At 35.5% G+C, this 24220-nt stretch overlaps 1 protein-coding gene and 1 non-coding gene across 9 annotated transcripts in view; both read right to left on the bottom strand.

The window, feature by feature from the left end:
- The window catches only part of FNDC3A (fibronectin type III domain containing 3A), a 228546-nt gene that overhangs the window by 194411 nt on the left and 9915 nt on the right, over window positions 1-24220 (bottom strand). For all 8 annotated transcript variants that reach the window (XM_063792541.1, XM_522753.9, XM_063792542.1 and 5 more), the window contains exon 2: window positions 3181-3318. In XM_063792541.1, the coding sequence (XP_063648611.1) occupies window positions 3181-3279 (99 nt within the window). In that variant the 5' untranslated portion in view covers window positions 3280-3318. The remainder of the gene's footprint in view (window positions 1-3180; window positions 3319-24220) is intronic.
- On the bottom strand, window positions 21439-21541 carry LOC112205318 (U6 spliceosomal RNA). The gene has a single exon (XR_002939213.1). It is a non-coding gene; the product is annotated as a U6 spliceosomal RNA (small nuclear RNA).

Below are 24220 nucleotides of genomic sequence, written 5' to 3'. Positions count from 1 at the left end.
CTTACGTACACTCAAAAATCTGCACATGAATGTTTAAAGCAGCTTTATTTATAACAGCCTAAAGCTGGAAGTGACCAAGATGTCCTTCAACAGATGAATGAATAAACAAACTGGTCCATCTATACAATGAAGTATTATTCAATAATGAAAAAGAAATGAGCTATTAAGCCGTGGAAAAGAAATTACCTACACCATACTACTAAGTGGGAGACGCCAGTCTGAAAGGGCTACATACTGTATTGCATTCTTAAAAATACAAAACTATAGAGAGATAGTAAAAAGATCAGTGGTTGCCAAGGATTTGGGGGGAGTAAAGGAAGAATGAAAAGGTGAAGCACGGGATTTTTAGGGCGGTGAAATTATTCTGTATGATACTGTAATGATATATGACATTACCTATCTGTTAAGACCTGAAGAACTGTTGTACAACACTAAGAGTGAACCCTATGGACCTTACTTAATAATAACGCATCAATACTGGTTCATTAATTGTAACAAATATATCACACTAATATAAGATGTTAATAAATGAAGAAACTATGGAGAAGAGGTGGTATGTGAGAACTTTGTACTGTCTGTTCAATTTTTCTTATAAGCCTAAAACTGCTCTAAAAATAAAGTCTATTTTAATAATAAAAAAGGGAGGCAGATTCCATAACCACAAAAAAAGGTTCATAAGCTGCTTGTCAAAATGAATAATAAATGACTATTACAGCCTCCCTAAAGGCAACACTAGCAGTGACATCAGGAGCAATTCCCTCTATTATGATTCACAAGCCAAAAGACCCACTGCGTGTAATATGATACAGTAGGAAATGTTTACTGTACTAAACCAGAAAATATTAATGAGGAGACAGATAATCTTAATAGCCAACTACAAGAAAATTAATTTGATCCCAAGAGTAGAAGAGAAATCATTTCATATAGCATAATATTCTGAAGAAAAGTCAAGACAAGGGACAAAATATGTCATCTTGAATTTTTAACATCATGCTTGTGCATGACACTTCCATCTGTCAGGAACAGTTTTTTAGTCTGTGGTTAAACAGGCATCAACCAAGTTATGTCATATCTCCATAGGTAAGCTATAACTTGGCATATCAATAAGTTCTTGTGTTAAGACAAAGAAATGTCTGCTGTCAAGTTTATTGCGCTCCCACCTCTAATTATTATCTGCTTTGTATATAGTCCCTTACATTCTATCATAGCTATTGGTTCACTCTTTATACTTCATATGCATCCTTCATAACTATCTCCACGTTTTCTGATCCACTGCTTATTATAACTATGTCTATTTATTGAAATCCTGACTGGGATATCTAAAGTTTCTTCAGTCTTTTAAACATTTATTGAGTGCTTTACTTAGGATTCGGCAAACATTTACTGAGTTCCTTCAGGCTCATTTCACCCACACAGCTATAACTACTTTAAGATATTATTACCTCCATTTTCTAGAGAAGCAAACATACTCATAGAAGTTAAATAACTTGTCTTCGGCAACCAAAATCAAATCCAGATCTATCAGGCCAGTCCAGTGTTTTCTTCCACTCGTGTTTAGCTCTCTCCCTACCGAACTACACGCAACCTGCTAGTTAGAATTCAAGGCTTTACTCTACACTTCCTGAAATCTGTTTGTTTTTAAACTCTACCTAAAAACCTGTCCCTAGACCTCCTAACTCCACCTGCTCCTTTAAATCTTGCTAGTAGGTTCTTCTATTCCCAGATCCTTTCTCTATAGCCATCTATACCATTACTGTTACATGATAGCCATGGTGCCTTCAAGATTTCAAGAAAATTCTGCAATTTCCTTCTGGGGGAAGGAGAGAAAAGTCTTGAGATGGCATCATGGAGTTATTTCAGCCTGCTGTCTTCCCCTTAACAGAATATGCAACTATATCAATGTACTGTAATTAACTGCTTAATAGATTCTTTTATACATTAGATTATCAACAAGTTGAAACTAGTGACTGGCCTGAGGCAACAAATGATAACTGAAGACACTTGGACAACCTCAAAAAGTAAATGAATACCTGCCACATCTACTATTTTTGTGAGTAGAAAATCTTAACAGACTTAAATTTGACCATGAAAAGCAAGTTTGTGGAATGAAATTGCTGGGATAAGAGCACGTACAAAAATTAAAACCAGGACACAACACTTTTTGCCATGTTTACACAGAACAGAAAAATTTAGAACCCAAGCCAATTGCTACTAATTTTTCAATAGTAGCCCTTTATCTTGTCAGCAAATCATAATTGCCTACTATAGATACTAAGTTTATAAAGTAAGAAAATCTGACTTTCTTGTTTTTAAGTTTCCCAAGGAGGCAGTATGAGTAACAGTTAGGAGCACAAGCTTTGTGTGATGCTGAGCAAGTTATTTAAGACTTTCTGAAACTCATTTTGCTTCATCTGCAAAATAAGGGCAGGTGTACCTACCTCATAGAATTATTGAAAGAATTAAATGAGATCATAAAGCTCTTAGCACAATGTTTATTACATAATGGGCACCTAAACTGTTCCTTCCCTTCCTCATTATCATTTATTATGTTTTTAGTGTTTGTTTCCTCACCTACTGTTAAAATACCTACCATATAAGATAGTTATGAGAATGAAGCACATTGCCTGGCCCATAATAAGTACTTGTGAAAGCTTATTACTCCTATCCCTTTTTAGGATTACTGTGGGAATAGTGAAATCAGTGCAACCACAACATTTTAAATAAAGACCTGGGCTGGGGAAAAAAATCTATCAGCTTTTCAGGAATTGTGTATTTACTTTTGGAAGGGAGAAGAGAATGGGAAGGAAAAGACAACATTTCCTTATTATATAATGTAGGCAAAAATCATAATTTCATAATGATTTGAAATGATTTATAATAATCATTAAGGTACAAGGCTAAACTCAGGGACTAGCACACTATTTGTCTAAAGGAAAACAAAAACAACTTGAATGGCAACTAAATAAACACATAAGAAATTTGACCATTAATTAGCAAGATATTTTAAAAGAGACTTCAAAAACAGTCTCATTATTTTTATCATCTTATAAAACTGAACAACATTTTGAATTGGGAATTTAAAACACGAATTAACAGGAACTCACTACTGTGATCTGTTTTAAATTTTGCATAAATACATGTGTATTAGACATAAAGAAATAAACATTTCAGTTTTCTTACCTGTTGTGTTCCATCTGCACTTACAATAGGGGCAGACAAAAGAGAAATATCACTACTTAAGATCTGAGTTGTATCCAGTAGTGGTGGATGTTCTGCCATTATCAATAAGACATTAATATACTGAATAACGCTCCAATTCTGAAAAACAAACATATATAGTCATTTGTAAGTATATCCTTAAAATACAGTAAAATATTGTACATTCAAGATGTTTCATTCTTTAACCTAAAGAGATATTCTTGTCAAAGGAAATTCTAGAATACTCTGTTGACTACTTTTTTTTCCAATCAATAAGCCATTTAAGGAAATACATTTCTTACAATTCAAATTACTTTGTTTGTCAAAGTAGTCAGTAAGTTTATATATTAAAGCGAATATCAGCAGGCTCTATTTAAATTCTATGTCTGTCTCTCCACCGCTTTCATCTCTATATAATATTTTATTTAATTTAACCACCACTACTTAATCTAAACACTGGGATAGGCACTAAGATACAGTGATTGAGTGAGGCAACTGTCACTAATTTTTTTCTATGGGCAGACAAGGTAATTATGAAGACTCAATCTCCCTCATCACCCTATCTGTCTCTAGGAACTACACAAGAATAATTATGATTTTTCACTGATCCCTCAGACAAAACACAATGGTAAAAAAATTTGCTCAGGATTAGGGTAAGAACCTTCAAGTTTGAAGTTTCAAGCTCTTATATTACTTACTTATTTTGATTGTATTACTCTTTTCTAAGTGATACCTATTTACAATAAATCAATAATTTCAACGAAAAAACATATATTTACAAATCTTTAACTGTACACACAATATCACATACAAAAAGAAAAGATGATGTAAGCAATATTAGTCTATCATATACAACGGTAACCAATAAAACATCAGCAAATTACATTTCAAGATAAGCAAATTGAGTATAATCATAAATACACTGAATCTATATTGAAAAATAAAATAAACATTTTGGAATGTTTACAGCATTCTGCAATTCAGTAGTGTCAAGAGGGTTAACTTTTATAAGAGATTAAATTCATGTTATTTATTTAAAATCCTTGCTGAATCTCACAAGTTGATTTAGATTGAAAATAATTTTTCATGTAGCTATGTAACAACTACTATGAGGTTTTAAAAATTATTCAGTATTGGTATCTACTTGAAGATTTCATAGTTAATACCACAATAATGTAAAATGAGCCATTTTATATTATTTAATTATCTCATGAAAATGCATATTCTTTAAACATAATGTTTATATATAAAATAATGCAAATCTAACTTCCGGCATAACCTGTATTGCTACACTAAAGTCCAATAAAACCACTAAGTACTTTAAATCTTGTCAAATAATGTTGCTCTGTGGAATATACAAAGAATTATGAGAAAGAATAAATGTATTATTTCTCCCACTTGCATATCACAAGAGTTAGTGTAAGAAACATTTCCAGGAAGCTAATTTGGGATTAACAAGATTTTGTAGGTAACTCAATTTTCTTAATAAATTAAAAAAAATAAAAACCACTGAGCCATTTAAATTTTGTCATTTTATTCTATTTGCAATATTCTATGTACTAGGTTTAGCTAAAACTGCAGGCCGCCATTATTATTTAAATTTTAGAATGTAACAATGAAAATACAACCACAGTTTGGTTTCAAGAGATGAACTGGTAATTTTACAAACAGAAATACAGATTTTCTTCTGAATCTTCAAGTTCATTCCAATACTAGTGCTATTAGAGACTGGGTATAGAGTCACATGCTATATTTCAATATTACCATTCCACTTAAGGTATTACCTTTTTAAAATTTTCAACCCATTGGTCAATTTGCCTAAGGTATTATCTTTAATTTTAGTATTTTTAAAACTAGAACACACTAAAGTTTCATTTATAAATTGGTTTATTGTATGGCCATACCTATCACACGCAAAGTAATTGGTTTTATTTAAGCTTGCAAATTCAAAACTTTTACCCTGCAACTCAAATGCTGGCATTTAGAAACCAGACATTCCTTTCATTCCTTGTGTAGAGAATACTGTCAGCTTCTTCCTTCAATAAATTACTTCTAGTTTTGTTACTACTCACTTTCTACATTCTAGTCTTATCTTCTGACCTCAAATACCCTCTTAGTTTTAGTTATACACTTATTTTTAATTTTTATAATGTAACATTTGATGTATTTTTAAAAAGAATAGAAATAACTTACAGCATGTATTAACATCCATGGAGTAAATACTTCCCTGCCACAGCCCACTTCAAACTACCAATGATTTAAAATTGACCTGCAAATTCCTGAATTTTAACAACCAACTTTTGTACACAAGTTAAGACAGCTCCAGCATATCACTGTTGATATATCAACATTTATTTATGTAGCAATAATGTGAAATATTAATGTTTGGATCAGTGCTCTATGTAGAAGCTTGTAAAATACATTAAATAAACAGTTGCAGACTCTGGGTGAAAAAAACCTGGACATCTTTGTACTATTCTTGCAACTTTTTTTTGGTAGGTCTAATATTTTAATTAGTGTCAAATTAAACAATGTTGTTTTAAATGTCAGAGAGGTTGCAGATCTGAATATACAAGGTTAAACCAAAGAAAAGGTTCTAAAAGATAACAGAGAAGAATATCTTCATAACCTTGGGACAGAGAAAGATTTCTTAAACAGGATATAAAATATATTTCTTAAAACATAAACAAAAAAATATACTGGATTTCACTAGAATTAAGAATTGTAATTTCTTTTAAAAAGCTTTAAGAAAATGAAAAGGTATTTACAACATATACAACTAACAAAGAGCATATATTTTGAATATATACCAGCCTCCTACAAATTGATTTTTAAAAAAAGATAGAAAAATAACAAGAGACTTGAATATACTCTCCATGAAAGTAGAAATGTGGCCGGGTGCAGTGGTTCATGCCTGTAATTCTAGGACTTTGGGAGGCTGAGGTAGGCAGATCACTTGAGGTCAGGAGATCAAGACCAGCACGGCCAACATGGTGAAACCTTGTCTCTACTAAACATACAAAAATTAACTGAGCGTGGTGGCAGGCGCCTGTAATTCCAGCTACTTGGGAGGCTGAGGCAGGAGAATCACTTGAACCTGGGAGGTGGAGGTTGCAGTGAGCTGAGATCATGCCACTGAACTCCAGCCTGGGTGACAGAGCGAGACTCTGTCTCAAAAATAAAAAAAGTGGAAAATGAAATGAAAAAGACTGACAATATCAAGTGGTAATGAAGTTATGGAGGCAAACTCATATGGAACAGAAATGAAAATTCGTAAATCACTTAGGAAAAGTTTGACATTATCTACCAAGGTTGAATATATGCATCCTCTAGGACCCAGTTATGATCCAGCTATTAGATTCCTGGTAGATACAAGAAGGCTCATAGAAGCCATTACTTGTTAATGGCCCTAAATGTCCTTTGTAAATTGTGGCTGTTTCATTCAATGGACTATATGCAGCAATGAAAATTAATGAACTAGTGATACAGAAAACAACATGGATAAATCTTACAAACACAACATGCATGAAAAACACACAAAATAATACAGGCTACACAATTTTATTTGCAGGAGGTTCAAAAACAGATAAAACCAATTTATGGTGTTAAGAGTCAGGACAGTGGTTCCCTTTGACAAGGAAGAAAGGATGGAAACATGGGCAAAGCATGAAGGCAGTTCCTGGGGTTAGGGTACTGTTCTATGTCTTGACCTGGGGGGCTATTATGTGATGATTACCATTAAGTTATTTACTAAGCTGTATACTGATTATATATGCACTTCTTTATGTATATTATCCTTCAAAAATTATTTTTAAAAGTTAAAGGTACCACATGATCATTCTCAATTGCTGTAGAAAAAGCATTTGACAAATTTAACACCCTTTCATAATAAAAATAAACTCAATAAACTAATACTAGAAGAAATATACCTCAACATAATAAAGGCTATATATGAAAAACCTACGGGAAAGATCACACTCAATGGTGGAAGACTGAAAGCTTTTCCTTTAAGATCAGGAAAGGGCAAGGATGCTCACTTTTGCTATTTCTATTCAACACAGTGCTGGAAGTTCTACCCAGGGCAACTGAGCAAGAAAAAGAAATAAAAGGTATTGGGGGAACCTGCCCCTGATAGTCACGTAGGTTCTTTTCTATTTTCCTTAAGTGTCAGCCGGTCTGAGAAATAAAGGGACAGAGTACAAAAGAGAGAAATTTTAAAGCTGGGTGTCTGGGGGAGACATGTCCGCAGGTTCTGTGATGCCCCCAAGCCGCAAAACCAGCAAGTTTTTATTAGCAATTTTCAAAAGGGGAGGGAGCGTACAAATAGGGTGTGGGTCACAGAGATCACATGCTTCACAAGGTAATAAGATATCACAAGGCAAATGGAGGCAGGGCAAGATCACAGGACCACAGGACTGGGGCGAAATTAAAATTGCTAATGAAGTTTCGGGCACGCATTGTCATTGATAACATCTTATCAGGAGACAGGGTTTGAAGCAGACAACCGGTCTGACCAAAATTTATTAGGTGAGAATTTCCTCATCCTAATAAGCCTGGGAGCTCTACGGGAGACTGGGGCTTATTTCATCCCACAGCTGTGACCGTAAAAGACAGCCGCCCCCAAAGCAGCCATTTCAGAGGCCTACCCTCAGGGATGCATTCTCTTTCTCAGGGATGTTCCTTGCTGAGAAAAAGAATTCAGTGATGTTTCTCCCATTTGCTTTTGAAAGAAGAGAAATATGGCTCTGTTCTGCCCAGCTCACTGGCGGTCAGAGTTTAAGGTTATCTCTCTTGTTCCCTGAACATTGCTGTTATCCTGTTTTTTCAAGGTGCCCAGATTTCATATTGTTCAAACAGACATGCTCTACAAACAATATGTGCAGTTAACGCAATCATCACAGGGTCCTGAGGCGACATACATCCTCCTCAGCTTACAAAGATGATGGGATTAAGAGATTAAAGACAGGCACAGGAAATCACAAGGGTATTGATTGGGGAAGTGATAAGTGTCTATGAAATCTTCACAATTTATGTTTGTAGATCGCAGTAAATACAGGCGTAAGAAATTATAAAAGTATTAATTTGGGGAACTAATAAATGTCCATGAAATCTTCACAATTTATGTTCTTCTGCCATGGCTTCAGCTGATCCCTCCATTCGGGGTCCCTGACTTCCCTCAACAAAAGGCATCTAAACTGGACAGGAAGAAATAAAATTACCTCTGTTCACAGACAATATAATCTTATAGGTAGAAAACCCTAAAGATTACACACACACACACACACACACACACACACACACAACCTGTTAGAACTAATAAGTGAATTCAGCAAAGTTGCAGAATACAAAATCAATACATAAAAATTCATTGTTTCTATATACAACAATGAAAATTTGAAAAAGAAATAAAAAAATTCCATTTACAATAGCAACCAAAAGAATAAAATACTTAGGAATAAACCTAATCAAGGAGGTGAAAGCCATACACTGAAAACTACAAAACACTGCTGAAAGAAATTAAAAACACAAATAAATGCAGAAACACCCCATGTTCACAAAGTGAAAGATTTCATATTGTTAAAATGTCCATACTATCCAAAGCAATCTGCAGATTCAATGCAATCCCTATCAAAATACCAATAGCTTATTTTGCAGGAAAAGAAAAATCCATTCTAAAATTCTAGTATCTCAGGGGATCCCAAATAGTCAAAGCAATTTTGAAAGAAAACAAAGTTGAAGGACTCACACTTCCTGATTTCAAAGCATATTACAAAGCCACAGGAATCAAAACAGTGTGGTACTGGCATAAAGGAAGACAACAGACTAGTGAAATAGAATAAAGAGCCTAGAAATAAGTCTTTAGCATATATGACCAAATAATCTTCAACGAGAGTGCCAAGATCATTCAATGAGGAAAGGACAGTCTCTTCAACAAATGATGTATGAAAAACTGGATAGCCACATGCAAAATAATGAATTTGGATTATCTTACACTATATACAAAAATTAACTCAAAATGGATTAAAGATCCAAATGTAAGAACCAAACTGTAGAACTTCTAGAAGAAAACATGGGGAAAAGCTTCATGATTTTAGATTTGGCAATTATTTCTTGGATATGACAGCAAAAACACACATAACAAAGGCAAAAACAGACAAATGGGACTTAATCAAACTTAGAAACTTTTGTGCATCAGAAAACACAATCAACAGAGTAAAGAGGTAATCTATGGAATGGAAGAAAACATTTACAAATTGTCTTAGCTTGGTCTGCTATTTTAAAAAAAAACCACAAGAGTGTGTAACTGAAACAACAGACATTTATTTGTCACACTTCTGGAGGCTGGAAGTTTAAGATCCAGATGCTGGCAAATTTGGTTCTTGGTAAGGATCCTCTCTTCCTGGCTTTCAGATGGCTATCTTCTTGCTGTTGCCTCACATGAGGGAGAGAGGATGCTCTGTGTCTCTTACTCTTCTTATATAAGAACACTAATCACATCATGGGAGCTCCACCCTCATGACCTCATCTAAGTCTAACTATTTTCAGTAATTATCTCCCAAAGTCTCCACCTCTTAATACTATCATTTTGGGGGTTAGGGGTTCAATATATGAATTCCGGAGAGACACTAATATTCAGTCTATAATATTCGGCCCCTGACCTTCCAAAATTCATGTCATTTTCATTCTATCCCAACAGCCCCCAAAGTCTTAACTCACAGAAATATCAACTCTAAAGTCCAAGGTCTCATCTAAGTATCATCTAAATCAGATACGGGTGAAGGTAGAGGTACAATTCATCCTGAGGCAAAATTCCTTTCCAGCTTTTGTGAAACCAGATATGTTATGTATTTGCAAAAGACAATCGTGGGACAGGCACAGGACAGACATTCCCACTCCAAAAGGGAGAAATCAGATTAAAGAAAGGGGTGACATGTGACATGTCCCAAGCAAGTCCAAAACCTACCAAGGCAAATACCGTTAGATCTTAAGGCTTGAGAATCATCATCTTTGATTCAATGCTCTGCTTTCCATATCCACTGGGGTGATGGTCCTGCCTTCCAGATACTGAAATGGCAGTATCACTCCCATGGCTCAGTGAGGTGACCTGTCCCTTCTGCTTGGTGGAGCCCTGACCATGCAGCACTCTCACAGGGACCTTCCCATAAGGCTCTGCTGCGGGGCAGTCCTGCCCTTTAAAGCTGAGGTGGAAGCAGCCTTGCCCTTTGGGCCCATGCACTTTGGATCTGTAGTGGGCGTAGCAGCCCTGATGACCTCTGAATTGCCTTTGGAGTCCTTCTCCCTTTTCTGAAATGATCATGCATGTTCACAGTCTTCCTTCATTCTATCCCATGTTCTCTATTTCCTTTAATCTCAGCTGGCAGTGTTTCTAATATAATTCAGTCTCTATTCCTGGCTTCGGTTGAGATGGCTATTAGGTCCATGGTTTACACCCATGCTAATCTTCTTAGCAAACGGTCAGCCAGCCACCCCTTTGATGTTCTCTTCCAAATGTTCTTTCTCATTTCTGTAATATGGACATGCTGAGAATTTTCCAGATCTTTAAGTTCTGGTGCCTTTTTGCTTCAATTCATTTCTCTTTCTTCAATTCATTTCTCTCTTCTTACATTTTACTACAGGTTGAGTATCCCTTATCCAAAATGCTTGGGACCAAAAGTGTTTAAGATTTCACATTTTTTTCAGATTTTGGAATATTTGCTTACTCGTAATGAAATATCTTAGGGATGAAACTCAAGTCTAAACACGAAATTCATTTATGTTTTACATACATCTTACATAGCCAGAAGGTAATTTTACATAGTATTTTAAATAATTTTGTGCATGAGACAAAGTTTTGACTGTTTTAACTGCAACCCATCACATGATGGAATTTTCCACTTGTAGCATCATGCCAAAGCTCAGAAAGTTTCAGATTTTTGAGCTTTTTATATTTCGGATTTTTAATTTAGGGATGCTCAACCTGAATAAGCAGTGAAGAGAAAACAAACTGCTCCTTCAACACTTGGCTTAGAAATCTCTTTACCTAAACACCCAATTTAACAGTTCACAAGTTCTGCCTTCTAGAAAACACTGGAACATGAGCATAATTCAGTCAAATTCTTTGCCACTTTATTACAAGGACTGCCTTTTCTCCATTGTCCAAATCATGCTCCTCATTTCCATCTGAGACCTCATCAGAATGGCCTATCACCCATGTTTCAAATGACATTCTGTTCATGATTATTTATGTGTCCTCCTTGAAGATGGAGGCTTTCTCTCCAGCTCTCCTTTTTTCTCTGTGAGCCCTCACTGGAATTGCCCGTAGCAGTCTGGTTGCAGCAATCTCAGCATTTTTTTTTTTTTTTATGCACACACCTCAAAACTTTTCCAGCCACTACTCATTACACAGTTCCAAAGCTACTCCCACATTTTTAGGTACTTGTTATAGCAGTCACCCATTTCTTAGCACCAATTACCGTCTTACTGAACTTAGGCTACTACAGCAAAATAACATAGTCTGGGTGCTTTAAACAACAGACATAATTTTTAACAGTTATGGAGGCCAAGATGTCCAAGATCAGGGTGCTAGCATGGTTGGCTTTTTGGTAAGAACCCTCTTTCTGGCTCTCAGATGGCTACCTTCTCCTTTTGTCCTCAAGGCAGAGAGCATGCAAGCTCAGGTCTCTTCTTCTTCTAAGGACACTAATCTGATCATGGGGACCCCATGCTCATGCTCTCCTCTAAGCCAAATTATCTCCAAAGGCCCCAGCTCCACATACTGTCACATTGGTGGTTAGGGCTCAATGTATGAATTTTGAGGGGTATACAAACATTCAGTCCATAACACTATCAGGTGCTTTCTCACTCAGCCGCTGACACAATTCTGAATCTGTTCTTGTTTCCTTATACATGTATTCTGCTAGTTTTCTTCCTTAACCTTATTATTCATATCCGTTAATTCCACCTAGATTTGTTATCTATATGATGACAACAGCTTAGACCTAGAAACTAAGGTAGATAGCTCATGAGAATAAGCTTGGTCTGGGGTTTGAAACTTCAGCTCTTTTTGTCTAAAAAGCATGTGGAAAAATGCAAAGCAGGATTACATCTTGGATTACAGCAATACTATAACTGAAGTACTGATAGGAAAAATATGTACATTTAGATTGAGATATCCAATGTCTTTTTTTTTTTTTTCTTGAGACGGAGTCTCGCTCTTGTTAGCCAAGCTGGAGTGCAATGGTGCGATCTCCACCCGCTGCAACCTCTGCCTCCTGGGTTCAAGCAATTTTCCTGTCTCACCCTCCCGAGTAGCTGGGATTAAATGCGCTTGCCACCATGCCCAGCTAATTTTTTGGGTTTTTAGTAGAGATGGGGTTTCACCATGTTGGTCAGGCTGGTCTCGAACTGCTGACCTCAAATGATCCACCCACCAAGGCCTCCCAAAGTGCTGGGATTACAGGTGTGAGCCACCATGCCCTGCCGAAATCCAATGTGTTTTGATGTGGTTTTTTGATGTGTCCAATTCAAACTAAAAACTGTATGTCTCCAGAGCCATATCTGAAACCACAAGACTATCATATGCAGTTGTTCCTTGGTTTCTACAGGGGATTGGTTCCAGGATCCCCAAAGATGCCAAAATCCACAAAACCTTAAGCTCCTTATATAAATGTTGTAGTATTTGCATATAACCTATGCACATTCTCCTGTATACTTTAAATCATCTCTGTATGACTTATAATACCTAATACAATATAAATGCTACGTAAATAGTGACACTGTATTGTTTAGGGAATAATGAAAAAGAAAAGCTCTGTACATATTTAGTACAGATGCAACAATCCATTTTTTCCCAAATATTTTTGATCCATGGTTGATTGACTCCATGGATGTGAAAGCCCCAAAAATGGAAGGCTGACTGTACTCCAAAGAGTTTTAGTCATTTAACTCTAGAATTTAGGAGTATTTTTAAACATACACATGAACAAAATGTTAGGTAAAAATATTAGAATTACAGTAGCAACTGTATCAAGATGGTGAGGTTATGTAACTGTTTCTATTTCTCAAGTTTTTTTTTGTAATATGGATATGGTTTATACCACCATCAAAATTTTGATTTAAAAGTTAATAGTCTTGAAGAGCCATAGGCAACCACACATATTTGGCTTCTCAACCATCTAAGTACCCTTTCAGGAGAATTTAAGTAAGTTCTGCCACAACTTGGACTTTATCCAAAATACTAATTTATCTCATGAACTGATATCCTAAAATGTATTTTTCCAATTTAGACTTCTACTTCATTTTTAATGTTTGGATTTTTCATCTTCTAAACTTGACTATATTAGACTAAAAATAAGGTATTTGAAATCACCTGTGGTGGAATTTCCTGAGATGAAACTCATGGGAATCACTCTGCAAAACTATCCTATCATTTCTTATCAGAAACCAAAAACAAATATTTCATAGACTGTATTTAACAATAAGAACAGGATATTAGCTTATTTTATATTTGCCAAAACTAATTCTTTGAATTACCCTCTTTGATGTCAACTGTACTGCAGAAAAATGGCTCTTAAAAATATAATTACATGCATTATTTCAGTTCACCTTAAATATCCATATGTTAACGTGAAATTTTATGAAGACATAATAAGCAATCTTGTTATCTTCTATATTTATAATAGAAATGTATATTGGTAGAGAAAGTGAGAAGGGAGGAGGATGGTAAGAAGACAGTGCTATTAATCATTTTCAATGACTGATATTAAATTTTAAAAAAGACAGCTTTTTATAATTCAAAAGATTTATGCTTAATCTAGTTCCTTGCTTTTCTTTCTCTCCCCATGCTCACTTTTTTCATATCTTTGGATACTGGAAGTATAAAACAGTACAAGATTTGGTACAAAAAAAGGCTACAACTAAGATTGTTATGCTAAAAAAAAAAAAGGCAGTCCTCAATCAAGAAATAGGCTCCCTTACAGTATTTTGTTAGAAGTCAGATATATCTGAAAATTTTAAAAAAGAAATAAATAAAAAGGCCTTTCACTCTTACAGTGGCTCACGACTGTAATCTCAGCACTTTAAGAAGCTGAAGCAGGAGGACCACCTGAGTCCAGGAGTTTGAAACCAGCCTGGACAACATAGAGACCTTATTAATATTATTATTAGTTGTTTTAAAGTCAGATATAATTGGAAAATATTTTCTCACTGAAACACCATAATAAGTGATGATTTCATTCTCAGATCATGATGTAAGAGTTAAATTTAACGTACATCTTTCTTAAAACCTTTTATTGTGGAAAACTTCAAACATACACCAACGTAAACATAATAGTATAATGAACCCCATGTACTCATTACCCAGCTTCAACTCATGACCAGTCTAGTTTCATCTATACCCCACTTCCTGTCTTGCAGTATTATGAAACACATCTAAGACATTCCAAAACTTCATTTGCAAATATTTCTTTTTTTTTTTTTTGAGACGGAGTCTTGCTCTGTCACCCAGGCTGGAGAGCAGTGGCACGATCTCGGCTCACTGCAACCCCCGCTTCCCAGGTTCAAGCAATTCTCCTGCCTCAGCCTCCGGAGTAGCTGGGATTACAGGCATGCGCCACCACGCCCAGCTAATTTTTGCATTTTTAGTAGAGATGGGGTTTCACCATGTTGGCCAGGCTTGGTCTCAAACTCCTGACCTTGTGATCCGCCCGCGTCAGCCTCCCAAAGTGCAGGGATTACAGGCGTGAGCCACTGCGCTCAACCACAGCAAATATTTCAGTATGTATCTCTGAAAGACAGGAACTCCTTTTTAAAACATAATTACAAAACCATTACCATACATACACTTCAATAATTCCTTAAATCATCAAATATGTAGTCAGTGTTCAAATTTTGCATTGTCTTGTTTTTATTAAAACTTGTTTGAATCAGGATTTGTATTAGATGTGCACACTACTATTTGCCATGTCTTTAAAAACCCCTTTTAATCTAAGTACCATCCATTTGACTGTCAAGCCTTTAATAATGTTTTAAAAGCAAGTAATTTTTTTTATTTCTGAAGACCACATTGGTCTACTTTTTTATTTTTGAAAAAATCAATAATTTATATCAGTCCTTAAAAGTGACTTTAACTAGATCATATATAGCTGATGATCTTTTCATCTGGATATATGAAGAGACAATCAATGGAGGTAATTTAAAGAACATTAGCAAGATCACACTTTCCATTTTAATTTGATTAGAAAAATCTCAAATAGCCAATTTCTAAGATTAACAAATGTATTATCAATCTAGTGAAACACAGTTTTCTATATCTTTATTCATAATTGCTGTTAAGATACTAAAACTTCATTACTATCTACCATTATTTTGCCTAAGAGCACATTCTGGGCACATTTCACTCTCTTGATCAAAAATTTAAAAAGGAGTCATGGAAGGATTTTATATTATGAGGATTTTTTTAACCCACAGAAAAGCTGAAATAACTGAATGGTAAACACCCATATACTTGCCACCTAGGTTCTAAAATTGACAGGATTTAATTGCATGTATTCCTCTAGCGATCTTTTTTAAATGCACTTCAAAGCAGCAGACATCAGTATACTTCACCCCTAAACACTTCTGCATGTGTTACTAGCATTCAAAATTTTTAGTTCCTTAAAAAAAAGTTCATGTATGGTAAAATGTACACATCTTCATTAAAAATTTTTTTGTCAAATTCCTTTTACCAGAAATGTACAAATCTTAAGTGTGCTATCATATGAGATTTTTAAAAATGAAACTACTATAAGTATCTAAGAATCTAAAGTCCTATTGTTGCTCTAAGATCACAGCTTTCAAATCCTGGTATGTATCAGAATGACCTGCAGGGATTATTAAAACAGATTCCTGGGCCACACATACAGAGTTTCTGACTCAACAGGTGTGTGGTGGGGCCCAGTAAATCACATCTCGCAGTTTCCAGGTTAGGCTGATGCTGCTAGTCTCTGGGCCATACAAATCTAAGACTAAATAAGTTTTTACATTAAGTACTAACTGATAATAAGGATGTAAAGTTGATAACAATGTAAGGTGTATACCTCATTCTGGAAAGCCTCATCCCAGATGTGAATACATTATCCTTCAACGAGAAACAGATAAAAATACTGACCTAAGGATAAGAAAGTATTCGTAGAGGAATCAAGTTTAATGAAGAATTTTTAATTGCCTTTGGATACTACGGTCAAATCAATATACTAGGAGAGTATGATATACTATCCTTAGATTGAAGTTGCTATTTCCTGTAGATTAAACAAAGTTGAAACTTTCAAATACTCCTGGGAAATGGCAGAGTAATGAGTTAAATGTATTAAACAAACACGCATCAAGTAGTTGTTATAACTACTTGGTTGGTGCAAAAGTAATTGTGGTTTTTGCCATTACTTTTAATGGTACAAATGGTACTTTTAATTGAAAGCAATGGCAAAAACCAGTTACTTTTGTACCAACCTAATACAATGTGTCAACTACTCTTGATTTTTGAAATAGCTTTACTGAGGTATAACTGACATATATCAAATTGCACACGTTTAAAAGTGTACAATTTGATAAATTTTGACACAAATACACCTGTGAAACTGTTACCATAATCAAGATAATGAACTTACCCGTCATCTCTCAAATTTTCCTACTAACCATTTGTAAACTGGAGCCTTTGCATTTCCATGAACAATGATGTTGTTTTCATGTGCTTATCTGCCATCCAGGTATATTTTTGGTTGACTACTTGTTGGATTATTTTGTCCATTTAGTTACTAGACTGTTTTCTTATTATTGAGTTTTGATAGCGCTTTATATATTCTAGATAGCAGTCCTTTACCAGATAAGTGATTTACAAATATTTTTCTCCCAGTCTGTGGCTTGTTTTTATATTCTCTTACCAATGTCTTTTGAAGTTTTAAATTATGATAAAGTACAATTTATCGATTTGTCATTTTATGAATGGTGCTTTCAATGCTATACTTAAGAAATCACCTAATGCAAGGTCACAGAGATTTTCTCCTATGTTTTAAGAAATTTCATAGTTTTAGGCTTTACATTCTTTCTACTTTCTATTGAGAGGGGTATTGAAATCTCTGCTAAAATTGCATTATTTGTATACAGACAATCCCCAACTTGTGATGGTTCAACTTACAATTTATGGACTTTATGATGGAGCAAAAGAGATACACATTTAGTAGAAACCATACATCAAGTATCCGTACAAGCATTCGGTTTTCCACTTTTCAGTATTCGATAAATTACATGAGACATTCAACACTTTATTATAAAATAGGCTTTGTGTTAGATGATTTTGTTCATCAACCATATGATAATGTAAGTGTTCTGAGCACATTTAAGATAGGCTAGGCTAAGCTACGATGTTCAGTAGGTTAGGTGAATTAAACTCATTTCTGACATATTTTAACCAGGTGGGTTTATTGAGACATAACCTCATCATGAATTAAAGAGCATCTGTATTTCTCTTTGCAGTTCCAGCATATATTCAGAAACATTCTCTCTCTCTTTTTTTTTTTTTCCTTTTTTCTTTTTTTTGAGACAGGGTTTTGCTGTGTCACTCAGGCTGGAGTGCAGTGGTGTGAGCATAGCTCACTGCAGCCTCAACCTCCCAGGTTCAAGCAATCTTCCCACCTCAGCCTTCCTAGTAGCTGGGTCTACAGGCGTGTGCCACCACACCCAGCTAATTTTTGTATTTTTTTGTAGAGACGGAGTTTCACCACATTGCCCAGGCTGGTCTCGAACTCCTGGACTCAACTGATTCAACCCCCTCAGCCTCCCAAAGAGCTGGGATTACAAACATGAGCCACTGCCCCCAGGCCAGTTCCTATACTAGATGCATAAATATTTATAATTGCATGACCTCTTAATTAATCCCTTTATTAGTATGAAATAATCCTCTTTATCTCTGGTAAGAATTCTTTGTTCTGTAACCTAACTTCTGGTTTAACTTACTGATTTCAGTTTTCTTTTGGATAGAGTAAGCATGGCATATCTTTTTCCATCCTTTTAACTCACTTAAAGTGGATTTCTTGTAGATGTGAAATATTTGGGTCTTAATTTTAAAAAATTGAATCCAACAATCCCTGACTTTTAATTGTGGTGTTTAGGCCATTTATATGTAATGTGATTGTTGATACGACTGGATTTACATCACCATCTTGCTATTTGTTTCAAATGTTCTTTGTCCCCTTTTCCCTCTTCATCTGCTTCATTTTGAATTATTTCTTATTATACCATCCCCTCTCTCTTGTTGATTTATAGGCTACAACTCTTTGTTACTTGAGTGGTTTCTTTAAAATTTACAATACACATGTTTTACTTATTACTGTATACCTTCAAGTAATGCACTACTTCAGGAATATGTATCAGAACCTTACAACAATAAATCTGCAATTTCTCTGGGATTTTTGCTATTATTGTATATTTTACTTTTACATGTTTTAAACCTCATGTTGTCATTTTTTAGGGGAGGGCAGGGTCTCTATTGCCCAGGCTAGAATGCAGTGGTGTGATCTCAGCTCACTGCAATCTCCGCCTCCTGGGTTCAAGCGATCCTCCCAACTTAGCCTTCCAAGCGGCTGTGACTACAAGCATGCACCACCATGCCTGGCTAATTTTTGTATTTTTTTTTTTTTTTTTTTTTTTGGAGACAGGATTTCACCATGTTGCCCAGGCTGGTCTCAAACTCCTGGGCTGAAGCAATCTGCCTGCCTTGGCCTCCGAAAGTGCTGGGATTACAGGCACGAGCCACCACACCTGGCAACTGTCATCATTTTTATATTAAACAGTCATTTGTCTTTTAAAGATATTCAAATAATAATTTTTTAAAAATCCTATATATTTGCCCAGATAGTTACCACCTCCAGTACTCTAAACTCCTTGTGGCCAAGTTTCCATGTGGTTTAATTTTCCTTCTGCTTGAAGGACTCTATTTAACATGTCTTTTAGTTCATAAATGAAAGTGATAAATTATTTCAGCTTTTGTATATTTGAAATATTTATTTTGCCTTTATTTTCAAAGACAGTTTGGGTAAAAAGTCCCAGGTTGACAGTTTTTGCGAAAAAATGTTTTAAAGATATTGCTTCATTGTCTTCTAGCTTACATTGCTTCTAATGACAGATCTGATGTCACCCTTATCTTTGTTCTGTTTTTCTTTGGCTGCTTTTAAGATTTCCTTTATGGGCCAGGCACGGTGGTTCACGCCTATAATCCCAGCACTTTGGGAGGCCAAGGTGGGCGGATCACGAGGTCAAGAGATGGAGACCATCCTGGCCAACATGGTGAAACTCCATCTCTACTAAAAATACAAAAATTAGCTGGGCATGGTGGCATGCACCTGTAATCCCAGCTACTCAGGAGGCTGAAGCAGGAGAATCGCTTGAACCTGGGAGGCGAAGGTTACAGTGAGCCAAGATTGTGCCACTGCACTCTAGCCTGGCAAAAGAGCGAGACTTTGTCTCAAAAAAAAAAAAAAGTTATCTTTAAGTGATTTGATTATGATGTGTTTTAGCAGAGTTTTATTCATCTTTCTTATGCTTATTGGTTTATAGTTTATATCTATTTTGGAAAATAGCCATTATTTCTTCAAATACTTTTTCAGTTATTGTCTCCAAATTCTATTTTCTTCTGTGCTTCATTTTGGATAGTTTCTATTGCTGTATCTTCATGTACACTTATCTTTTCTTTGACAAAGTCTAACATGCCATTAATGTAGTATGTCTTTGACACGTAATTTTAATCAGACAGTATCTCTATTTAACATGTTCAATCTTTTTGTTAGCTTCTCCAACAGTCATAACTGTTTTAATGACTATCATCATCAGTATCATTTGAAGGCCAATTTCAAGTGATTAATTTTTCTCAATATGGTTTGTATTTTCCTGCTTCTTTGCAGACTCAGTAATTTGAACTGCATGTAAGATACTGTTAACTTTACCTTGTTGGCTGTTGGATATTTTTGTATTTCCATAAATAATCTGGAGATTTGTTATAAGATGTGGCTAAGGGACTCGGACAAAGTTTGACTCTTTGGGACTTGCTTTTACGATGGATTAGGCAAGAACAGAGCTGCATTTAATATGTAATTAATTTTTCCCCACTACTAATGCAAAACCCTCCAGAGTACTCTACTGAATGCCTTGTGAATTATGAGGCTTTCTGTTCTAGCTAGTGGAAACAGGCACTTCTTCTGGCCCTGTGTGAGCTTGGATACTGTTCTATATACAATCTTTTTAGTTGGCTCTTTCTCCAGCCCTGTGTAGTTTCCTTAAATGTATATGTTTATCCGTACTTTGCTGAACACTTAAGGTTTTCATGTCTGATAGCTTTAACTTATAAATTAGTACAAGCTTTTTCTTATCTTTTTTTTTTTTTTTTGAGACAAGTTCTCACTCTCTCACCCAGGCTGGAGTGCAGTGGCACAGTCATGGCCCACTGCAGGCTCCTGGGCTTAAGCAATTCTCCCACCTCAGCCTCCAAAGTAGCTGGAACTACAGGCATGTGCCACCATGCCTGGCTTACTTACTTATTTACTTATTATTTAGTAAAAACAAGGTCTTGCTATGTTGCTCAGGCTGGTCTCAAACTCCTTATATCAAGCAATCCTCCCACCTCAGCCTCCCAAAGTCCTGGGACTATTAAGTGTGAGCCAAGCACCTGGCCATACTACAAGCTTTTAAATTATAAATTACTATATTATGGCTTTTATCATTCTCATATGCAATTTAGATTCTGGAGAAGGTTGTTTAACCCTTTAATGTATAATGATACATATCTGCAGTCACAATATTTTTGGCTTTACCTGTTGCTAAAGTAGGTGTATTCATGAACATTCCAATTTGGCTTGGATGTTGACATTTCATCAGTGATGTACTGTTTATGAATTTATGCTTTGGGGTGGAGAGTTCTGTAGATGTCTGTTAAGTCCACTTGACCCAGAGCTGAGTTCAAGTCCTTAATATCCTTGTTAATTTTCTGTCTCGTTGATCTAATACTGACAGTAGGGTGTTAAAAGTCTCCCACTATTACTGTGTGGGAGTCTAAGCTTCTTTGTAGGTCTCTAAGAACTTGCTTTATAAATCTGGGTGCTCCTGTATTGGGCACATACATATTTATGAGAGTTAGCTCTTCTTGTTGCATTCAGCCCTTTACCATTATGTAATGCCCTTCTTTGTCTTTTTTTATCTTTGTTGGTTTAGAGTCTGAAAAATACAGAACGCTTCATGAATTTGTGTGTCATCCTTGCACAGGGGCCATGCTAATCTTCTCTGCATCGTTCCAATTTTAGTATATGTGCTGCCAAAGCATGCACAAATTTATGCTATTTAAATGTTATAATGTATTTTTGTTTGAGTGCCATAACATTTTTATATACAGGGCAGTGATTATAGCCATAGTTTCATAATGCAATAGGTCAAACCATATGAAACTGCCACTGAGGTCAAAAACTTTAAAATATCAACAATTTAACCTAATGAAAGTGTTCATACACTTACAAAGAAATCAATAATTTACACAGATTGTTAGCAACAAATTTACTGTAACTTATTTATCTTATTCTTCTCCAATCCCACATCCACTGGAAAGAAGGAAAGAGTAGTGTTGGTCGGATGGATAAGCCTCACTCTTTCATGTCCCTTAAGTGAAGAAAGGTTTAAAAGGGAAGAGGGCATTCGAGCCACCATCCTTACCCTTCTTAGTCAGATATACTAAATTTAAATTTAATTAGACATTTAGGAGATACAGCCCCCATTCTCCCACTAAGAAATTATACCTTAATACTGACATGAAAATCCTGTTAAAATAGACTTCAAAGGAAATCTTGATCAAAAAGATACTTCCAGTCAGGAAACTATGGAAACAAGAGAGAAAGAACTGCTTCCAAGAAACGAACCCCAGTCCATTAAAGGACTGATAGTGTGCACATAGATCAGTTTTTCTTTTAAGTAACATCTTCTTAAGTTCCACATATAGCTCTAGCTGTCTAGTGTCTTTGGAGCACATAGGCTACCCTTTAGAGACAAAAGGCAACTACACCTGGGACAATCCTATTTTCACTTCCAAATATTTTACTGTCCTTTTTAGAAGTATTATATAAAACTTTAGTTTTTATATTATAGATTGTTAACTTTGCTCTTGTAGAACTTCAAATCCATTGGTGTGATTTTTGGACTGAAGATTAAACCTGTAGTTTCTGAATATTTTCTGGCCACAGTAATACATTGGTAACTAAATTCACAACAGAAAGTTTGAGTTCCTGTGTAAAAGCTACTGTATTACTATAACTTAACCATATTAACATGTTTCCTTCACTAATTCCTCCAAAATAATTTTATCATAATAAAATCAAGAAACATTTCTTTATTTCCTATAAGTAGATTTGTCTGCAGAATCCAGTAGTCCTTAAAGTAGTCCTTTCTGAGATGACCAGATAGATTCTTTGTTTATAAATCTACAACTATGCCTTGGTTAAAGATTGCCTCTAATCATACTCATCTTCCTTCAACTTCTTTTTAGAAAAACCTTCCGGGCCAGGTGCAGTGGCTCACGCCTGTAATCCCAGCACTTTGGGAGACTGAGGTGGGCAGATCATGAGGTCATGAGTTTGAGACCAGTCTGACCAACATGGTGAAACCCCGTTTCCACTAAAAAATACAAAAAATTAGCGGAGTGTGGTGGCACATGCTTCTGGTCCCAGCTACTCAGGAGGCTGAGGCAGGAGAATCTCTTGAACCTGGGAGGCGGAGGTTGCAGTGAGCCGAGATCACGCCATTGCACTCCAGCCTGGGCGACAGAGCAAGACTCCGCCTCAAAAAAAAAAAAAAAAAAAAAAAAAAACAACTTCCTTCTCCTTACTCTGTCTTCCTCTTAAGCTTCTGATTCCTCTCTTGACCTCTATCATTAACTGTCTTGAAATATTAGGTTCTAATATTAAAGGGGAGGATCAAAATATCCAGACATATGGGACTTTAAAAAAACTACATTCGAAATTATAAATTTATATTTAAAAAAGCAAAGTGTTTTTATAACAGAAACTCTGAAAATAAAAAGCACTTTATTTTGTCTTGGTTGGCAGTTGTAGTTATAGAGGTTAAGAATCACTGGTAGAATTCTCACTTCTTTAACCCACTTTAACACAGTTTCAGATCCAACACTATACAGAAATTGCTATTTCTAAAAACACCAATGACTTCAGACACCAACTGGGAAGCTTCTGCAAGTGAAAGGAAGTGCTATTAAAAATTACGCAGGGAAAACCGACATAAATCAAAGCTGTCCACCCAGGAGGAATGGTCCTAATCAGGACCAATCATAACAAAGCCTTGCATGTGTTGTTATGTTTGTTATATCACAAAGGCTGTACTTGCTTATACTTGAAAATACACATACAAACATTGTTTTTAACTCTTTCCTGATCCCTAATCCAACTCCTATTTCTATAGCTAACAACTGTGGTGTACCCTTCCAGTCTTTTTCTCTGTGCTTACCTGTGTGTTAGGTTTTCTGGGATTGGTTGTTACGTAAGCGAAATCACATACACTGCTTTTGTGTATTGTATTTTTTGTGTGTGTGTATGAATTGTGTCTTTGTGTATGTATTATATTGTATCTCGCCCTTTCATGTAAAATATCTTAAGAAGTACATCTATGTCTATTTCATGTTTTTTCATAAGTATCTAATATTATAGTGTAAGGGCACACCATAATTTAACTGTTCTAATGATGATCTTATTACTTCCAGTTTCCCATCATACATTTTCTCCTCTGCATGGAATAATCATGCAATACTCTCTATTAATGAATGATAGCATTTCTATATTACAGACATATAGAAATAAAACTTCTGGCTCAGGAGAATGTACATTTGAAATGGATAGATACTGCCAAACTTTTCTCCTAAAAAGATGAAGCTATTTATATTCGGTTCAATAGTATTCCTTCAAAACTTAACAGGCTACCTATATTTCTACCTCTATAAATTTCCTGC

The sequence above is a fragment of the Pan troglodytes genome, chromosome 14 (assembly GCF_028858775.2).
Source record: "Pan troglodytes isolate AG18354 chromosome 14, NHGRI_mPanTro3-v2.0_pri, whole genome shotgun sequence".
Classification (NCBI taxonomy): domain Eukaryota; kingdom Metazoa; phylum Chordata; class Mammalia; order Primates; family Hominidae; genus Pan; species Pan troglodytes.
This window is presented reverse-complemented; position numbering and strand designations above follow the sequence as displayed.